Genomic DNA, 20,554 nt, shown 5'->3' on the forward strand with positions numbered 1-20,554 from the left:
TATCACTCCTTTTTCAAAGCCTTTCAGTGGTTTCCCACCTCAGAATAAAGGCCAAAATATGCCTCATTAAGGTTCTACATGATCTGGAAAAATGAGATCCTGACTCATCTTCTGATACCCTGACTTACTCCCTTGCTCCAAACATCCTGACCTTGCTATTCTTTCATCATGCCAGACACTCTCCCGCCTCAGGCCTTTGGATGGAAAGCTCTTCCTTCAGATATCCACATGGCTCATTCCTTTACTTTCTTCAGGGCTACGTTCTTAATGAGGCCTTTTTTGGATCCCCTAAAATTTCAGCGGCCTCTCACACTTCTTATTTCCTTCTTTTCCTTATGACTTACCATTATCTAACATACTGTATGTTTAATTTTTCTTGTTTCTATCTGAATGTAAGCTTGAATGGCTATGCATTTATTTTGTTGACTCATCACTCTGGCATCTGAGACAATGCTTAGTACATGGCAAGCATTTGATAAATTCATTAAATGAATAAGAATGTTGGCTGGGCGCAGTGGCTCATGCCTGTAATCCCAGCACTTTGGGAGGCTGAGGCAGGTGGATCACGAGGTCAGGAGATCGAGACCATCTTGGCTAACATGGTGAAACCCCTTCTCTACTAAAAAATACAAAAAAATTAGCTGGGCGTGGTGACAGGCGCTTGTAGTCCCAGCTACGCAGGAGTCTGAGGCAGGAGAATGGTGTGAACGCAGGAGGCGGAGCTTGCAGTGAGCTGAGATCGCGCCTCTGCACTCCAGCCTGGGCGACAGCGAGACTCCGTCTCAAAAAAAAAAAAAAAAAAAAAAGGATATCGAGGCCCAGAAAGATGAAGTTACTCACCTAAGATTACACAGGTAATAAATAACAAAGCTAAAATTTAAACCTAAGTTGCCTTACTTCAGAGTCTAAGCTCTTAAGCCTGAGAGATGGGCTCCATTACTGAGTAGGGCTCAGTATACTGGTACAGAGGTGCAGTGAACTGGCAGGTTCCTCCACCTTTTCTTTTTTTGTTGTTTTTTTTTAAGAGATGGAGTCTTGCTATGTTGTCCAGGCTGGACTCAAACTCCTGGGCTCAAGCAATTCTCTCACCTCAGCCTCCTGAGTAGCTGGCACTACAGGCATGTGCAACTGCGCCCTGCCAGCCCCCTCCACCTTCTGCCTGTGATGGAGCCAGACGTTCCAGGGCTGGGGTTTGACCTCAGCATCTTAGCCAATCAGGCATGTCCAAGGCACAAGGCGGGGGCGGTGGCGCAAGGCCAGTGTGCTGTGTGCTGTTGCCCTCCAGTGGCTAGGGTGGGGAAGAACAGGCTAAAAGCTGCCTTGAAGCTGAAGAGGGATAGGGGACGTGGTTGGTTCTTGGTTCTCTCCTCACAGAAGACACAATGCAGGGGTGGGCATTAAGAGATCTTTATTTTACCAGAAGGGACAGGCAGTGGGGCAGTGCAACATCCAAGCCCCAGACCAGACATGCAGCATCCACATGCAGGAAGAGCTACACAGGCTGGGGCAGGGCCAGGGTGGGGTGCTGGGACCACTGGACATTCACAGCACCCCTGCCAAGACGCTTGGGTCCTGGGCTCTTCTGCCTCCATTGGAGCAACGAGACAGAGTATTGGGTTGCCTCCCCATGGCTGGAACCCCATCACTCTGGCCAGGAAGAAAGATGGCACAAGGGCTCTGGGGTCTGGCCAGGTTACAGCACTCTATTCTGTACAGGGTTGGCACAGCCTTGTCCACCAGAAGGGCCCAACACCCAGGACAGTGCAGCCCTAGCAGGAAGAAGGTCTACACACTTTTCTGTCCCCAACAGGGCTAGACCCTTATCTCAGAAAACTTAGCAGAATTGGCACCAAGCCCCACCGCCCCAGCAGACACATGCCCATGAAGAGGCCTTCCCTGAGCACAAGCAGGGGCCTCCTAAGGCAGTAGGAAACTGAGGAAGCTACTGCAGACAGGAGGCCTTGCCTCTGTGCCCGTGGGGTCAGGGAGAAAGGACAGGGTATGAGCGCCAGCCGGGGTCCTTGGGCAGATGAGGGGAAAGACAGTGGTGCTAGGCCCTGCAGGTCATGGCTGCCCAGACCTAGAGGGGCAGCAGCAGGTGAGGCTGTGGGCTTCCTGGGGCAGGATTTAGGGCTGGGAAGACCAGTCCGGGAGAGAGGACAGTGACCGTCCTACATAGAACTCCTGCCCATGCTGAGCTCTGGCCACAGCCATAGGGAGGATGGGCAGATGCACAGAGAACTTCAAGGCACCAGGATTCTGAGGAGCAGCAGGGCCACCCCCCACAGACAGAGAGTGATTGTAATAAACATCTTCAGCTTAAACTACATGATGTGCATAGGGGGAAAGAAAAAGAGATAAAGGAAAAGACACACAGGGAGATGAGACACAAACCTGATGAAAGTGGCAGTGAAAGTGGGGTAAAAGAGAGGAAGAGGAGGAGGTGGACGGAGACAGGAGGGACAGGAAGACAGCCAGAGATGGCCTGAACACGCAGCACTTCTGGTCCCTTCAAGATAAGGCACCAGAGTCAGTAACATTCCCGTTGTTCTGTGGGATTAAAACGGGTGCTGGAGGGAGGGCTGGGTGGCTGCTGAAGAGAGTGGGCCTGCAGGAGCCTCACACCTGCACACCGGTGGCCTTCTTGATCAGGGGTATCTGCAAGGATGGGACATGCCATGAGGCCTTGGCTCCAGGACCCAGGACCACTCTGCCTGGCCAGTCCAATAGGCTGCCCAGGCAACCCCACCGCAGCTAGGCAGGCACACACCTTAGACAGGTCCACGCCCGTGAGGGCATGCACAGAGGCAGGCAGCTCGGCCAGTAGTCGGTTCACTTCTGATGTGACCTTGCTGTTGTCTCCACTGAGGACCACAATCTCATCGACTTTGGTAAGTGGGGCAGCGATTTTGGCAGCGATCTAGGAGGTAAGAGTGGGAGGAGAGCCTGGTTGGCGCAGACTCCGTTCCCAGCCTGGTTCAGCATCTTTCCCTCCCTTCCTCAACTCACTCCAACCCCAAAGCAGCCTGGGCGGCCCTTAGTGAGCCATGGTAAGAGAGGCCCTGTAGGCCAGGGATGGCTTAGGTCTGTTGTAGGGTTCCTGCCCCCTGCTGAAGATGCTCCTCATTTAACCCTTCTAGCCACCTGTCCCTGTGTTACTCACAAGGCCCAGAGAAGTTCTGGCACTTGCCCAGCTAGTCAAGCAAGGACACTTGGACCCTGGGACCCACTTAGGTGGAAGCCTCACCTGGGGCAGGGCCTCCAGCACCAAGGCCATCTTGGCTGCATCCCCGTATTTCTGGTAGGCTTCCGCCTTGAGCTTCATCCGCTCAGCCTCCGCCTTGCCCATTGCCTCGATGACTGCTGCTTCCGCCTCCCCGATTTTGCGGATCTTCTCAGCCTCTGCCTGTGCCAAGAGGACCTGCTTCACCCTGGGGGAGCCCAGGCCAGGCAGGATCAGTGGGATGTACCAGGGTCCCCTCAAGCCTTGCCTGGGGGCCAGCAATCCTTCAAATACTCTGCCTTGGGGGCTGTCAGGGGTGGGAAACATTTGAACGGAGGGGGGGTGGCCTCACCTTCTAGCTCTGGCCAGGGAAAGGCCACCAGCTCCCAGCTCTAAGTGGGAGGGGACAAACCAGGATGCTGTCTATGCCCAAGCACTACAGGCACTGGAGCCTCCTTTATCTATTTAGTCTTCCTAACAGCAGTCCCACAGGGTACATGGGGTTATCCTCACTTCACAGTGAGTAAGAAGACACAGTGGAGGAGAAGTGGCTTCCAAGCTGTGGTCAGGAGAGTACAGGGAGTGCACTGAAGGCAGAGGAGGCTGACTAAGCCCTGACCCTGGCACCTGGGCGGCTCTCACTTTTCACCCTCGGCAATCTGCTGGATACGGTGGGCCTCGGCCTCGGCGGGCCGACGCACTGTAGCGATGAGCTCCTTGTCCGTACGCAGGATCTCCTGTGCCTCCACAGCAATCTGTTTCTTGCGCTGCACAACCTCAATCTCAATCTCTTCCTGCCGGATCTTCTGCTGCTCACGGGCCCCCTGCAGCTCATAGGCCAACTGGGCCTCAGCTGTCTGTAGCAAGAGGGTGGTTGGCATATTAGAGTCTAGTCACCAAGTCCTGATCCCTGAGGCCCAACCCAGGATGCCCTCAGGCTGCTCACCTTGATGTTAACCTCCTCACTGAAGGCTGACTTTTGCAGCTCGAAGGCTCGCTTAGAGTCAGCAATCTTGGTGTCTGCCATGAACTTTACATCCAGCATCTCCTTCTTACACTCAGCTTCCTGGGGGCAAAACGGGCAGGTGAGTGAGTAGAGGTCCCGAGTCATCATGGTCCCATCACCCCTGAGCTTCCTGTCCTTGAACCCACGTACCCGGATGCCTGCGTCCCGTTCAGCCTCTGCCACGCCAATGTCAGCATCTCTCTGCACCACGGCAGTCTGCGTCTTGCCCAGGGAGCTCAGATAGTCCACTTTGTCATACACGTCCTGGGGAGGGAATGGGGTAACAGAGGCTCAAAGGAGCAGCCAGAGGCACAAAGATGCCCCTCTAGCGAAGCCACCATCTGCCAGAGGGACACCAGGAGATACAGCTTCCCATCACATCGTACCTTGATGGTGAAGCTGAGGATCTCAATGCCCATGCGGCCAACGTCAGGGGCTGCCACCTCCCGCACCAGCTTGGCAAACTGGTCCCGGTCCTGATAAATCTGCTCCACTGTCAGGGTACCTGGGGGCAGAGAGATCAGGGGCTGGCTCCCCAGGGACCCAGCCAGCTGGGGAAGGGAGGAGGCATGCATGTAGAGGTCGGGGTGCATGCAGGGTGCTGCAGTCTGAACTGGGTCTCCTGGGGTATCTTCTCAACAGCACTTAACACCGAGCCTCCTGCTGCACAGTCCAGGCTGGACAAGGAAAAGTGTCCCAAGCAGCACTAGGTTCCTGAGCAGACTGACAGCCCCCATCCCACCCCAGTGCCCTCTCCTTCACTCAAGTCACCTGAGGTTTTGAAATTAAATATTTGAGGAAGAACGTTTTAGCTTGAAACACCAGTGAAACAGGTCCCCTGCCCAGCCCTGCACCCCTTCCTGCCTTGGCTTAGGGGTCCCGTGAGGCTCCTCAAAGGCAGGACAGGGCCTCACCGAGGATGGAGCGCAGATGTCCCTCCAGGGTCTGTAGGACGACGTTTTTGATGTCCTGCACGTTCTTACCCAGAAACTGCTCACAAGCCACAGCCAGGAGCTCCTTCTCTGTCATAATCTTCACCTGCCAGTGATGACAGAGGCACTTCAGCCAGGCTGGAGTGAGGAAGACGGAGGCCCCAGACCCAGAGGTAGGCAGGATGATGGCTGTGCCTCCTCCCTTCCTTTTTTCAGACCTGGAGGCCCTAGGGGGCTGGAATCTGTCTGAGGCCTCTAGTGGGGAGATAGCAGCACAAGGGCTTCTCACACTGTGAAACTTCACCTGCACTGGCAGCCCCAGGCCCTGCCACGGCCTCTCATGGGCATTCGGGACTTGTCTCCCCACCCCTTCAGCCTACTGTCCCCTCACCAGCCAATTCCTCCCTTGCAGGCTTCCCACACGTGGGAGACCCTGATGCTGAGGGGCAGAGAGTATGACAAGCAGAATGAGCAAGAGGGACACAGACAGAGAAGGAAAGCGCCTGGACAGGGCATGAGAGGGTTGGCGGATGCAACCAAGGATGCCTCTCTTTCTTGAGGTACTCAGCCAACCCCTCGCCGAGGCCTACAGCATGGCTGAACCTCGCTGCCCTGTGATGCCAAGAGGTGGATCGGGGCTGGAAGCCCTCACCTAGGCCCCCAGCTGGGAATATGACACAGCTTCTGACTCCCAGAGTCCAGAGCTCCTCTGCCTCACATGCCTCTCCCTCTGGGCCCCACCCCTCCCACCCCATACCCAGGGAACAAGGAAGGCCTGGATTCTGGGGCTTGACATTTCCAACACCTGCAAAGAATGGGGGTGGGGTTAGTGAGCCAGGAGCCCTCAGCACTGGTTCTGTCCCTCGTGGGCCCGCTGAGGAGAGAAGGGGTGTCTGTTAGTCCTGCTGGGTGGCCAAAAGGGCCCGGTGAGCATGTTCCAGTGGCGACGACCCGACTGGCCCTCTCTTGCGGGACTTGCGGGGGCTGGGGCGCTGGAGAGAGACTGCCCCTGGCTGCCGTCCTCTCCTCCTCCCCCCGAACCCGAGTACAGGACCAGGCAGCTCAACGGACATGCGCAGGGCTGCTGAGTTACTATACCTGGGCGACACCCGTCACAGTTAAAGCTACCCCCTCGGCCGTCTCTACGTCCTCGCAGCGGGGCTGCAACGTCATAATCTCTAGGGAAATCCTGCCAAGAAACGCAAAACAGGGGCATGGGTCTGGGGGCGCAGGGCCTGGTGGTGTTGGGAAAGAGTCCAGTACCTCACTGCTCCGGCTGCGTCCTGGTGAGGAAGGTGGAGGAAGGACTCTCAATGGGGCTGAGATGGGAGTGTCTGAGAAGGAGGTGGGCAGGAGGGCAGGTGGGTGCAGATGGCCCCAGGGGAAGGAGTGGAAGTGAGCTGTGTATGTGCACATACTCTCTGCTCAAGCCAGCCTGGCTGGTTGTGAGGAAAACGAAGTAGAAAGAAGTGGCTGTAGGTGGTTGGGGGCTGGTGGCTGGGGGAGAATTCAGGTGTAGCTGTGTGTATGTTCTAGGATAGCAAGTCAGTGCTGGTCCTCCCGGCTCTGCTGCGTAGGCCATCGTGGATGTCATCTGAGCCTCCCGCAGGGGCCCTGGCCCATTCCTTGATCTACCCAGCACTCCAGGGTGCCCCAGGAAGCTGCCCGGAAAGTTCTGTCTGATTGCCTGGCATCCTGGAGTATGCGCACTGCTGGGCTAAGATGGAAGTGATTCTGTACCTGCCCCTTGCCAGAGAAGCCCTACCGGGTGGCTGCAGCCTTTTGACTTGAAACCCACATCTGGTATTAGGCCCAGGTGGGTCACATGGGGAATGCACACTGAGGTCACACTAGAGCTTCTTGGCCAAGGAGTGTTAACCCTGGAAAGAGTTGTTCTGGCCAGGCAATCTGATTCCTCCAGGGTCCACAGTCACCCGCCTTAAAAGGGATCTGGGCATGTGCAGGTGTTTCAAGTGCAGGTGTGGGTGTGGAGCGGGACAGGACTGCATCAAATGGGGTGTTGAGGGAGGCCTGGACCCTACCCCTTCCACACAAGGTACTCCAAGCCTCTCAGGCCTCTGCACTTCCCATGGCTACAAGGGCTAAGGAGATGGGGATGGTCCCCTTCCCCATTAGAGACGGCAGGATGGGTGAAGAAGGGAGTGGTGGTATAGTGTTTTTGCCTAAGTGGAGGCTGAAGGGCAATTTAATGCAGAGGGAAGGGGTGAGAAAGATGCAGTTCAGGCCTCTTCCAGCCTGGGAACCTGCTGGCACACAAGCTCTGAGGGGGCGGGGGCTTTTTGTTGTTCACTCCTGCAGTCCACATGCCTCGAATTGAGAAGGTGCTCAGTAGAGAGCTGGTGAATGAAGCAATGAAGAGGGGAACCCACACATGACAGAGTAAGCATTTGGAGCTACTTAACACTTAAGCCCAAGAATAGATTTCACCAGCTATGGCTGCATGGTAATGAAGGCCTGGCATCCAGGGACACTCACTGGCAGACTTGGCAAAGCTTCCAGAATCCCTTGCTGTTTTCCCACTTGCAGTCCAATAGGCAAGGGCAAGGGACCTGGGGATCTACAGGGATCCATACTGGCACCCAGAGCAGTTGGAGGAGAGAAAAGAGGAGAGGGAGGAAGGCACGGCCTCAGGAGGGGAGTCCACTGGCTCCTGTCTGCCAGGCCCCGCAGGGCAGGAAGAGAGAAGGTTAGACATGGAGGAGGAAGCAGGTGGGTTATTACCTGTGCAACCCCTGTTACGAATAGTGGAACCCCCTCCGACGTCTCAATATTCTCACAGCGACACAGGATGGTCATAACCTCCAGAGACAGTCTGAGGAGCAGCCAGGGGATGGGGAGAGGTAGGGACAGGAAGGGGAGGAGGGGACACAGCAAACACACACAGTAGTTACCAGACAAGCACCGATGCCTGATGCCTGGGGACGGCGGTGGGGGGGCATGCTGTCAGTAATCCAACCCCCCAACTGCCAGCTCAGCTGAGGGCTGCAGGACAGCAGAGACCCCCCGTGCTGCTCCAAGGCCTCTGGGTCTCTTCTCTAGCCCCAAACCCTTCTAGTGAGGACCTGCTGGGCTGGGGAAGATGCCTGCTGCCACTCTGGGCCTGCGGCCTGAGGTCAGGAGGCTTGTGCACAGCGTACCTGGGTTGCCCGCCACCTCACTTTCCCAGGGATCCTGTCGCAATCTGGGAGACTGAGCCTTAGCCCCCTGTCTTCACACAGGTAAACCTGTGTTTCCAGAAATCGGGAGTAGGAGGCTATTCTGGGGACTCCTGAGCTTTAGCAAATGCTGAATCCACCAGGTCTGCACTTTCTATCACTAAGAAGGCAAGGCGAGGCCAGAAAAGCCCAAATGTTCTGATGTGGGGGTCAAGGAAGGCTGGGGGAGGAGAAAGTGTGTTCCTGCCAGAATATTCAGGGACAACTGGGAGATAAGGGAGACATTTAATTGGGAATTTCCAAAGTTTTCCAGGGGCAGAGAGAAGATTATTGGCAAAGAAAACAAGGTGCCTCGAAGCTCCCTGGGCCATGCTGGCTGGGCCTCCCTAGGCAGTGTGTGTGCAGGGTGGGTGTCTAGACAGAGTCCAGGCTGTGGACAGTGTGGAAGGTTTCCCTAAATCAGAGGAAGGAAGAGAGGACAGAGGCCGAGGGTGAAGGGGCAGAAGCAGGTGGAGGGGTGATAAGCAGCAGCAGTCAATGTGCAGCCCCCATCTCAGCCCTGGGAGGGGCCATCCCCACAGTGCCAGCCCTGGGGCTCTGGCCATGCAGATGTGAAAAGGTTGCCTTCGTTTGAGCCCCTAACACTAGCAGCCTTGGGCCTGAGAGGATTCTTGACCCGGCTCAGACGGGAACCCACCAAGCTCTCTTCTGGGGAAGGAGAGAGGGAAACAGGGGAGAGAGAGGGAGGGAGGAAGGGTAGTGGGGAGGGAAGAAGGGAGGCTGCAGCTCAGATGCCAAAGGTGGAAGAATTGCTCAGGTAAGAGAGAGCTGCCCACATCAGGGCCTCGGGATAGTATAGGATGTGGCAGCAAAGTGTAGCAGGAGGGGTCACTGAGCCTGGAAGAAGAATGGCTGACCCCAAGGGCACGTGACATATAGACAGTTGCGGAAAGGACCTCGAGAGGGAGGCTAAGTATCCAGGCTGAGTTAGAAGCCTCTACTCTGACCCGAGAGGCTCCTGCCAGCATAGGGAAATAAAGGCCCCAGCCTGTGGAGATGTCCCCCAAGCAGGCTAGGGATTGGGGAAGAGGCTGCCCCCGAAGAAAAGGGGATGAGGGAAGGACTACTGGCTCAGACTACCCAGCAAGTGAGACCAGAGGGAGGATGTGGAGCCTGGGTGTGAGGTCAGTGTCCTGGGAAGAGATACAAGGCCCTTCTCCTCTAACTTCCAAACTTGCTGTCAGAAAGGCTCGGCCCTTCTGTCCTGGCTCTGCCCCCTGGAGCAAGAAGGGAGAGCAGGGGACCAAGAATCCAGAGAACGGACTGCAGGGGAATTGGCCTAGCAGTGGCTGCCCATGCAGGACAGGTGTCTGGACAAGATACTCTGTTGTGCTGGGAATGCACAGTGTGCGGGGTGGCGGTATGTCTGCAGAGGGCTCCCCACGGCTTCTGACAGGCCACTGGCCCACTCAGGTGCAGCCAGGATCCTCTTGAGTGGAGGCTGTGGCCACTATTGATTACTCTGACACTTTGAGCTTTAAACCAGAAGAGTCCCCCAGCATCGCTCACCTCCGGCCAGGTAAAGTGAGGGAGAGGTGGGAGAGTTGAGCGGTTACTGGGAACCAGTGAAGTTAATCCATTGTGCCATGCTTCCCAATTCCCCCTGACCCTAGCAGATGCCCTCAGACTCCCAGGAGCCTCAAGCACTAGTAGCTTGGTGCAGACGTGAGCTGCTGACAGGCGGGGGCTGGGGCAGAGGGAGTTTCCACTGGAATCTCCATGATTTCCCCTGTGGGGTGACCGACCCCCTTGCAACATGACAGCTCTGCTGCCCTTGTTGCCTGGGTCGTGGTTGGGAAGGGTCTGCTCCTCTCCTCCCCACCACCCCATCTCCCATAATCAGGAAGGGGGCAATTGTGAAAAGGTAGCTGGCATGCCTCATCTCTTGGGTGGGCAGTGAGGGTGCCAGGAGAGGCCAGGTCTGGCCCTGCCCTAGGCTCTGCAGGCAGCGGCAGGTAGAGCCGGATGGTGGGTCCTCTGGGGAGCTGAAATCTCACTTCCTCTAGTAAGTCTTTCCAGACTGATTTAGGAGGTTCAGACCTGTCTTGCTCAGCCCCAGCACTAATTCATTAGGTCCCCCTCCCTGTCTAAGTCTAACTCACCACTGTCATAGAACCACTTTTGACTATATGTCCATTCTCTGCCACACAGTCCCTGACTGCAGTCCCCAGGGCCTGCATAGGTAAGGGTGTGCATGGGGTCTCTCCAGCCTTTCCTCCGTTCACATGCCCACTCCAAACTGGGTGTATAATAAAAGACTTCTTAAATAACTTTGAGTTGTAATCAGGAAATCAAGATTCTGCCTGGGATATGACCCTGAATTCTCTGGGACAGAAGTAATGCCACCTCCAGTGGAAAAAAGAACACCCACTAAGGAGGGGGTGCCCATGACAGACCTACCTGACGCGTGTCTCCCGCACCCCTGTGCAACCCCTCTCACATGCTTCTTAGGAGGCGCCCTCCCCACCCCTCCAACAGAATGGAATGTGGAAACGGTGGATGCTCTAGCTGACCCTCAGGGTGAAGCAGAACAATGCTGGAAGCCCCTATCTCCCTGGCCCACTCCATGACAGGTCCTAGAGCCCCCAGGTGCTTACCTCTGAGTGTCGGAGATACACCACCAGGCCCAGGCCCAGCCGCCAAACACGTACTGTTTATAGTCGGAACCACAGCAGCCCCCTGGGGAGCAAAAAAACCACCACAGGTCAGTCTGTTCTTGGGTCTGTCTACCCTCCAGCCCACTGAGCTACTTTTGTCCTTTATCTGCTCTGATACTTTTTTTTTTTTTTTTTTTTTTTTGAGACGGAGTCTCACTCTGTCACCCGAGCTGGAGTGCAGTGGCCGGATCTCAGCTCACTGCAAGCTCCGCCTCCCAGGTTCACGTCATTCTCCTGCCTCAGCCTCCCGAGTAGCTGGGACTACAGGCGCCCGCCACCTCGCCCGGCTAGTTTTTTCTATTTTTTTTTTTTTAGTACAGACGGGGTTTCACCGTGTTAGCCAGGATGGTCTCGATCTCCTGACCTCGTGATCCGCCCGTCTTGGCCTCCCAAAGTGCTGGGATTACAGGCTTGAGCCACCGCGCCCGGCCTTGCTCTGATACTTGACAACGCCTACTGTTGGGTGCCTAGTGCTGAGGTTACACATAAATGAGAGAGAAGTTCTCCCTGCCCTTATGGGACTTAAAATCTTGCTTGGTAGACAGGCAATTTACATAAAGAGAAGGATAGCCAATGAATAGTTCAGAATGTAAGTGCTTCCAGAGAACAGAAGAACAGAACTGGACAATGGGCAGAGGTGATCTGGAAAAGCTTTTTTTTTTTTTTCTGAGACGGAGTCTCGCGCTGTCGCCCATGCTGGAGTGCAGTGGCGCAATCTCAGCTCACTGTAAGCTCCGCCTCCCGGGTTCAAGCCACTCTCCTGCCTCAGTCTCCCAAGCAGCTGGGACTACAGGCGCCCGCCACCATGCCCGGCTAATTTTTTGTATTTTTAGTAGAGACGGGGTTTCACTGTGTTAGGCAGGATGGTCTCAATCTCCTGACCTCATGATCCACCTGCTTCGGCCTCCCAAAGTGCTGGGATTACAGGCGTGAGCCACTGCGCCTGGCCTCCATTTTTTTTTTCAGACAGAATGTCACTCTGTTGCCCAGGCTAGAGTGCAGTGGCGCAATCTCAGCTCACTGCAACCTCTGCCTCCTGGGTTCAAGTGGTTCTCCTGCCTCAGTCTTCTGAGTTGCTGGGATCACAGGTGCCCCTACACCACACCTGGCTAATTTTTGTATTTTTAGTAGAGACAGAGTTTCATCATGTTGGCCAGGCTGGTCTCAAACTCTTGGCCTCAGGCAATCTGCCCGCCTTGGCCTCCCAAAGTGCTGGCATTACAGGTGTGAGCCACCTCACCAGGCCAGCTTTTTTTTTTTTCTTTTCTGGAGACGGAGTTTTGCTCTGTTGCCCAGGTTGGAGTGCAGTGGCATGATCCCGGCTCACTGCAACCTCTGCCTCCCAGGTTCAAGCAATTCTCCTGCCTCAGCCTCTCGAGTAGCTGGGATTATAGGCATGTGCCACCACACCCGTCTAATTTTTGTATTCTTAGTAGAGACAGGATTTCACCACGTTGTCCAGGCTGGTCTCGAACTGTTGATCTCGTGATCCACCTGCCTTGGCCTTCCAAAATGCTGGGATTACAGGCGTGAGCCACCGCGCCTGGTCCAGCTTCCATTTTTAATTAATTCAATCAATAAACAAGTATGCCCTGGAGTTCACCTGTTATCACGGTGGGTGTAGACAGAGAGGGAACGCAGACGGGGACAACACTGGGGGGCTGGGAGGGGAGGAAGAGTCTCCCAGCCAAGGTGAGGGGGTTTGCTCTTCTGCCTGGCAGACACATCTCAGTGAGGCTGGTTCTCTACTTTCAGAACATTCAGAATGACTTTGTTCCCCACCCGTGGGAACGGGTGGGGAAGGCAAGGTCTCAAAACAAAGGCTAACTTGTGGTACCAATGGGAGAAGTGAAGACAAAGCAAAAAGGCCTAAAAAGGAACTGGTTCGGCCGGGCGCAGTGGCTCACGCCTGTAATACCAGCACTTTGAGAGGCCGAGGTGGGCGGATCAAAAGGTCAGGAGATCGAGACCATCCTGGCTAACACGGTGAAACCCCGTCTCTACTAAAAATACAAAAGAAATTAGCTGGGTGTGGTGGCGGGTGCCTGTAGTCCCAGCTACTCAGGAGGCTGAGGCAGGAGAATGGCATGAACCCGGGAGGCGGAGCTTGCAGTGAGCTGAGATCGCGCCACTGCACTCCAGCCAGGGTGACAGAGCGACTCTCCATCTCAAAAAAAAAAAAAACAAAAAAAACAAAAAACAGGAAGTGGTTCTTGGAAACAGTGTGTCAACTATACAGAATATCTAATTCAGCCACAACCCAGATCCATGATCTAGACATGTTCTACATGTTCCCTATACAGAAATGAGAAAAATCAATTCCTAAGATTCTTGTAGTGAATTCTCTTGTTAATGTCAAAATTCCTCAGCAAGTTCAAGGAAACCTTCATAAAACTGGACAGGCAGTTAACTTGCAGTGCAAAAAAATGTACAGGAAACAAAATTCTAAGGAAATAAGTGATCTGGGAAAAACCAGAGAGTGTTATCATTTCTTTTTTTTTTCTGAGACAGGGTCTCATTCTGTCGCCCAGGCCAGAGTACAGTGGTGCAATCACGGCTCGCTGCAGCCTCGACCTCTTAGGCTCAATTGATCCTCCCACCTTAGCTTCTCGAGTAGCTGGAACCGCAGGTGTGTGCCACTATGCCCAGCTAATTTTTGTATTTTTTGTGCAGACAAGGTTTCACCATGTTGCCCAGGCTGTTCTCCAATTCCCGGGCTCAAGCGATCCACAGGCATTGGCCTCTCAAAGTGCTGGGATTACAGGCGTGAGCTGCCGCGCCTGGCCGAGCATTATCATTTCCACGTTCACAAATTTAGGTTTTCATGAAATCGTCAAAGAACCTCAAAAGGTTGTCTGACTCCCAAGGTCAAGGGTCTGGGGGAGTTTCATGCAGCTGGGTGTCTCTGGGGACTCACAGCAGGGAACAAGGCAAGAGGAGGGGCAGACGGCAGATCACACAGTGTCTTGTGTGTTAGGCCAAGAAGCTGTATGAGTGAGTGACAGGGAGCAAGGTTACCCTTGAGAAACACATAACACTTTGCACAAGGAGGAAGACACTGGGATCAGGGAGACTGGCCTCTTGCAGTAATCCAGGCAAGGCATGGTAGCTGATACTGGCAGACAACTTCTAGAGCAGTCTTATCCGTGACAACTTTCTGCAAGGGTAAGAATGTTCTATATCTTCTTCTGTGTTTATGCTGTGCAGTACAGCAGCCTCTAGCAACATGCAACTGTTGTGCACTTCAAATGAGGCTGGCATGACTGGGGAACTGAATTTTTTATTTAATTAATTTAAATGGCCACCTGTGGCTCCTGTTCACATTGGACAGTGCAGCTCTAGAGTCTGGGTTTGGGTGGATGGTGAGGACAATAATAGAAACAGACACAATGGAGAGAACGGGAAACGGGACAAATTTTGGGTGGGTGGAGGCAAAGAAATAAAGACCTCCCAGTGGGCTTGAAAGGTTGGAGAGCTGGCATCTAATACTGTCTACCAGGCAGGTAACCCCGTTTTCTGGGTCTGCTGCCATGCATGAAGTTCCAGTAGCAGAGCCAGAGGTCCAGGGATCAAAGAGCAGCCCTACAGTGTGGGCAGGGAACAGAAAGAGGGGGTCCTGGGTCTCTGTCTGTCTGTTTCTCTGGGGTAGAACTACCTGCTTACAGGGCTGCTGTTCAAGGTAAGCCATTCCGGGCTTCTCTGACCTGGGAAGTGGGGTGGGGAGGACAAGCACTCAATCTGAAACCCAAACCATCTCAGGATCAGGTGAAACTGGAAGGGGACCAAAAATCACAGCTTATTCTACATCTTCTGGCCTGGTGGGGGCTGGGGCATGGTTGCCTTGGGCTAGCTCCAGGGGACTTCTCAATGTGCAGTGGGAAGGTGGTAGTGGTGGCGGTAGGATGAGGGAGTGAGTGGGGTGGGGGATGGACAGGGTAGATGGCCACTCTTTGTTTTCCGTTTTGTTTTGTTTTTTTTTTTTTTTGAGACAGAGTCTTGCTCTGTCGCCCAGGTTGGAGAGAATTGGCACAATATTGGCTCAATGCAACCTCCGCCTCCCAGGTTCAAGAGATTCTCCTGCCTCAGCCTCCCAAGTAGCTGGGATTACAGGCAACCACTAACACGTCTGCCTAATTTTTAAATTTTTAGTAGAGATGGGGTTTCACCATGTTGGCCAGGCTGGTCTCAAACACCTGACCTCAGGTGGTCTGCCTGCCTCAGGCTCCCAAAGTGCTGGGATTACAGGCATGAGCTACCGCACCGAGCCCACCCTTTACCTTTAACTTATTCTTTGGCTTGGGGAGCAGGCTGCCACAGCTCAAGCTGGGCCTTGGCTAAGGGCAACATGGCCAGGTTCCCAAGGGTTGCAACAACAGGAAGCTGAAACTACCAGATTGCCCGCCCCTACCAGCATCCTCCCCTGGAAGGCAACTTCCTGCCAGTTTCCCGATCACTCAGCCTGAGCACCCCTCCCAAGAGGCCAGTTAGGTGCCTTTTTCTTGACTTCTGTAACTCTTACTCATCTCAAGACCTGGAAGTTTCTCCTGACTGTACCTCACTCTTTTTTTTTTTTCTTTTTTTGAGACGGAGTCTGGCTCTGTCACCCAGGCTGGAGTGCAGTGGCCGGATCTCAGCTCACTGCAAGCTCCACCTCCCGGGTTCACGCCATTCTCCTGCCTCAGCCTCCCTAGAAGCTGGGACTACAGGCGCCCGCCACCACGCCCGGCTAATTTTTTTGTATTTTTAGTAGAGACGGGGTTTCACCGTGTTAGCCAGGATGGTCTCGATCTCCTGACCTCGTGATCCGCCCGTCTCGGCCTCCCAAAGTGCTGGGATTACAGGCTTGAGCCACCGCACCCGGCTACCTCACTCTTTCTAATCCAACTTGCTTTCCCTTTCTACAATTAAGCTGAAGAACCACAAAATACTCCATGATAACCTCTGTTCCACTCTCTTAGCCCTTCTCCAGGACACAGCCCCACCACTCTGCCCTCTCAGGAGCATCCCCTGCCCTTCCTGGCCTTCCTCTACCTTTTTTTTTTTTTGAGACAGTATTGTACTCTGTCACCCAGGCTGAATGCAGTGGTGTAATCATAGCTCACTGCAGCCTTGAACTCACGGGCTCAAGCGATCCTCCAGCCTCAGCCTTCCATACACTGCCATGACTGTCTAATTAAAAAGAATTGTTTTTGTAGAGACAGGGTCTTGCTATGTTGCAGAAGTTGGTCTCAAACTCTGGGCCTTAAGTTATCCTCCCACCTCGGTCTCCTAAAGTGCTGGGATTACAGGTGTGAGCCACCATGTCCAGCCCACCTTCTTCCCACTAGTCAAGAAGTCCAGGCCGGGCGCGGTGGCTCACTCCTGTAATCCCAGCACTTTGGGAGGCCGAGGCGGGCGGATCACGAGGTCAGGAGATCGAGACCATCCTGGAGAACACGGTGAAACCCCGTCTCTACTAAAAATACAAAAAAATTAGCCGGGCGTGGTGGCGGGCGCCTGTAGTCCCAGCTTCTAGGGAGGCTGAGGCAGGAGAATGGCGTGAACCCGGGAGGCAGCGGAGCTTGCAGTGAGCGGAGATCGCGTTACTGCACTCCAGCCTGGGCGACAGAGCAAAACTCCGTCTCAAAAAAAAGAAAAAAAGAAGTCCATATCCTGGCTGGGCATGATGGCACATGACTGTAATTCCAGCACTTTGGGAGGCTGAGGGGGGAGGATTGCTTGAACCCAGGAGTTTGAGACCAGTCTGGGCAACATAGGGAGACCCTGTCTCTACAAAAAATTAAAAATTAGCAGCCAGGCACGGTGGCTCACACCTGTAATCCCAGCACTTTGGGAGGCTGAGGTAGGCGGATCACTTTAGGCCGCGAGTTTGAGAATAGCCTGGCCAACACGGTGAAACCCCATCTCTACTAAAAATATAAAAATTAGCCGGGCATGGTGGCGTGTGCCTGTAATCCCAGCTACTTGGGAGGCTGAGGGATGAGAATGGCTTGAACCTGGTAGATGGAGGTTGCAGTAAGCCGAAGTCACACCACTGCACTCTAGCCTGGGCAACAGAGGAAGACCTTGTTTTTTTTTTTTAAAAAAAAACACTGAGTGTAGTGGCATGCACTTACAGTCTCAGTTACTTGGGAGGCTGAGGTGGGAGGATTGCTTGAGCCTGGGAGGTCGAGGCTGCAGTGAGCTGTGATCATGCTACTGCACTCTACTAGCCTGGGTGACAGAGCAAGACTGTGTCTCTAAAAAAAAAAAAAAAAAGGCCGGGCGCGGTGGCTCAAGCCTGTAATCCCAGCACTTTGGGAGGCCGAGACGGGTGGATCACGAGGTCAGGAGATCGAGACCATCCTGGCTAACACCGTGAAACCCCGTCTCTACTAAAAATACAAAAAACTAGCCGGGCGAGGTGGCGGGCGCCTGTAGTCCCAGCTACTCCGGAGGCTGAGGCAGGAGAATGGTGTAAACCCGGGAGGCGGAGCTTGCAGTGAGCTGAGATCCGGCCACTGCACTCCAGCCCGGGTTACAGAGCAAGACTCCGTCTCAAAAAAAAAAAAAAAAAAAAAAAAAGGCCCTATCGTACTAGGAAGTTTAGCCTTTCTTGAGCCACATACCCCTTTAGCAATCCAGCAATGCCTAAGGACCCCTCCTCAAGAATATTTATTATTTATTTATGTTTTGAAACAGGGGCTCACTCCGCTGCCCAGGCTAGAGTGCACTGGTGTGATCTTGGCTCAATGCATCCTCTGCCTCCTGGGCTCAAGCGATCCTCCCACCTCAGCCTCCGGAGTAGCTGGGACCACAGGTATGTGCCACCACTCCTGGCTAATTTTTCTTTTTGGTGCAGACAGAGTTTCGCCATGTTGCCCAAGCTGGTCTCAAACTCTTGGCCTCAAGTGATCCATCTGCCTCAGCCTCTCAAATTGCTGGAATTACAGGAATTAGTCTGGCCAAGAATACTTATAAATTCATAAAATAAATACATAAGAAATTATATTGAAAGTTATCAAAACTTAAAACCAAATGTGCAATATAGTAATATGTCGTTCTTTATTAATACATTAAATATTAAGATCTAGTGGTAAATCTAATTACTAGCTTAATTTCAAAATGTAAATTATTTCCTTTTTTTTTTTTTTGAGACGCTTACAAGCGCGCGCCACCATGCCCGGCTAATTTTTTGTATTTTTAACAGAAACAGGGTTTCACCATGTTAGCCAGAATGGTCTCAAACTCCTGACCTTAGCTGATCCTCCCGTTTCAGCCTCCCAAAGTGCTGGGATTACAGGCATGAGCCACTACGCCCGACCAACAGATTTTCAAGGTACCAGCAATAACTGTAGTGTAGTAGGAAAATTTCTGCTAATACTATCATGAATTGTTGCCAACATTCATCATCACAGGAAACACTAAATTTCAGTTAGGGTGAGTGAAAATAAAATTATGCTTTTCTCCCCTCTTATCCCCACCCTGACCCCATCCAAATGAAAATGATTCCCCTTTAAAATTTTCAAAAGTAGAGAGAAAAAAGTTTTATGTTACAAACTGAAGGAGGGAGGTTAGATAAGAAAGGATGGAAAAGATGACCATGAGATGTATTAACATCCTCCTTCTGAAACTGGGCTGGGTGAGATGCCTCTGGTCTTAGATGCAGGTCCAAGGCGCAAGGTAGACAGGTGGGGGCAGGGGTGGGAGCAGTTGCTCTGCTCTCTCAGGAGTCCACACGCAAGAGGGAGCTGGATCTCAGCTTGGTCATCTCAAATCCCAAGGTATCATTGTGCCAGGCATTATCCGCCACCCCCAACCTTCTCTGCTTCCCTGACTCCACATTCTCAGTTCTCAGCATGACCTCCTCTTCCCACCCCTAAAATGGCTTTGAAGCTAACAGTGCATTGACTTCTGTTCTGAACACCAGGTTCTCAGTAACTGGAAGGCACAGAGCAGCCCATCTCTGGGGCTCTTCTTGCCGCTCAGTCCCAAGACTTTCCACAAGGATGGAACTGTAGCTTTTGTCTTCTCAGTCCAGAGTCTGGGCTTCCTGAAGGAAATTCCACAAGAAAAACAAAGTGCAGTGCAGATTCTGGTCTCTAAAAACCTTCTCTAAGGGTGTGGACTGGGAGACAGGTCCAGGTCATATAGAGGAGCAAGTCTGGCTTCAGCGTTCTCTGGGAGTCTGCCTTCTGTCCCCAAGGCTATTTCTGGTCTTCAGGGGGGTAGGGTACTTATCTCCCACACACTGGGGATGTCCCAGTGGAGAGACTGATTTTGAGACCCAAAGTGAACTTGAAGCCATGTTTTGGAATGAAAATTCCCAGTGGATTTATCACACCTCTCCAAGGGTTGGCAGCTATAAGGCCTGGCTCAGGGCTTCTACCCCCTTCTACCTCTTCAGTAACCAGTTCTACCAAATCTGCACGCAGGCTGAAAAAAATCAGCACTGATAGTGGGAAGACAGACAAGAGAAATTCCTCCAGCTCCAGGTCTCCAAGCTGTCAGGCACCGGGACCCCCCACCCCCGCCGCAACTCCTGAGAGTCAAGAGCTGCACAACCTGGTGGCTTGCAAGGTATCAGCCGCTTCTTAAAGCACCCCAAATATAAAATCTCAATAGCGGCTCCTTTTCCCCAGTACCGCAGTCCCCATGCCCCACCTAGACAGAAATAATGGAACTTGCAGCATTTTGCAATCCCGAGCTGCACAGCCCAGAACCGGGTTTCCCAACCTGTAGAGGCCGCACCCGCGTCTCCTGGGCGGGCAGTGCCAGTAATCCCCAACAAGCCCCAGCGTGTTTGGAATTAACGGGTCTGACTGTGCCCAGAGAAAGGACCTCCATCTCAGGGCCCCTCCCCATACAGGCACCTGCCCTCCAGGGCTGCGCGACCCGCCCCCAATCCCGGGTTCTGGAATCCAGCCAAACCTCCGCGTTCCCCAAACCACTAGTTCCCTCCTTCCTGGAACCCCACAGCTTCAGTTCTGGACCCCCCACCACACGGTGGAGCGGCGGGGAGGCCCCGCCTAAGGAGGGGGAGGGGGAGGAGAAGCAAATAAACACAGGAAAACACGCAGCGGGAGGGGGAGCGCCCGAGGGTGCGCAGCAAGGAAAGCGTGAGTACAAGGGGATCTCTCTTGTCAGGGGCCTCAGGTGCGGCCCGGGGGCCAGAGCCCTGCGCCGCGCGGTAGACTCAGGCCCAGCTCTTCCCTGTGCACTCCCCAGCCTTGCAACCACCCCGAGCACCCTCCACAGCGCCCACCTTCCTCGCCGCCCCCTCACCTGAAACCACCAGCGCCTCGTTGGGCCCCACCGTGTGGCAGTTGCCCATGGCGCCGGCGGCACTGAGGGCCCTCGGGACCGCACAGACCCGAAGAGCAGCAGCGGGTCCGCAGCGCCGGCCGCGCCCAGCCTATCCCGCCACCCCCAGCGGCCGGCCGCCCGCTCGCCCGCGCCCCTCTGTGGTCGCAGCCCCGCCGGAAGTGTGGCGGCGGAGGGCGGGGCCGGCGCGTTGAGGC

The 20,554-nt window shown here is 54.0% G+C and overlaps 1 protein-coding gene and 1 long non-coding RNA gene across 3 annotated transcripts in view; one reads left to right on the forward strand and one right to left on the reverse strand.

Moving 5' to 3' along the window:
* Nucleotides 1-1,391: 1,391 nt before the first annotated feature.
* Nucleotides 1,392-20,523, reverse strand: FLOT2 (flotillin 2). Of its 2 annotated transcripts, none has more exons than XM_050763337.1 (11): nt 20,319-20,523; nt 10,995-11,076; nt 7,904-7,994; nt 5,144-5,267; nt 4,616-4,734; nt 4,380-4,493; nt 4,170-4,289; nt 3,866-4,080; nt 3,248-3,431; nt 2,771-2,920; nt 1,392-2,658 (listed from the first exon to the last, which is right to left on the reverse strand). In XM_050763337.1, exons 1-11 carry the CDS (start codon nt 20,365-20,367, stop codon nt 2,620-2,622), a joined length of 1,287 nt encoding a protein of 428 aa, XP_050619294.1. In that variant the 5' UTR covers nt 20,368-20,523; the 3' UTR covers nt 1,392-2,619. The 2 variants fall into 2 exon arrangements, with proteins under 2 accessions (XP_050619294.1, XP_050619293.1); XM_050763336.1 differs by lacking the exon at nt 7,904-7,994 and adding an exon at nt 6,260-6,350 and having other exon boundaries at nt 20,319-20,503.
* The window catches only part of LOC126938774 (uncharacterized), a 55,411-nt gene continuing 48,405 nt past the window's right edge, over nt 13,549-20,554 (forward strand). Inside the window, exon 1 of the long non-coding RNA XR_007720170.1 lies at nt 13,549-14,219. This is a non-coding gene — a long non-coding RNA (uncharacterized LOC126938774). The remainder of the gene's footprint in view (nt 14,220-20,554) is intronic.

The sequence above is a fragment of the Macaca thibetana genome, chromosome 16 (genome assembly GCF_024542745.1).
Source record: "Macaca thibetana thibetana isolate TM-01 chromosome 16, ASM2454274v1, whole genome shotgun sequence".
Taxonomy (NCBI): Eukaryota; Metazoa; Chordata; class Mammalia; order Primates; family Cercopithecidae; genus Macaca; species Macaca thibetana.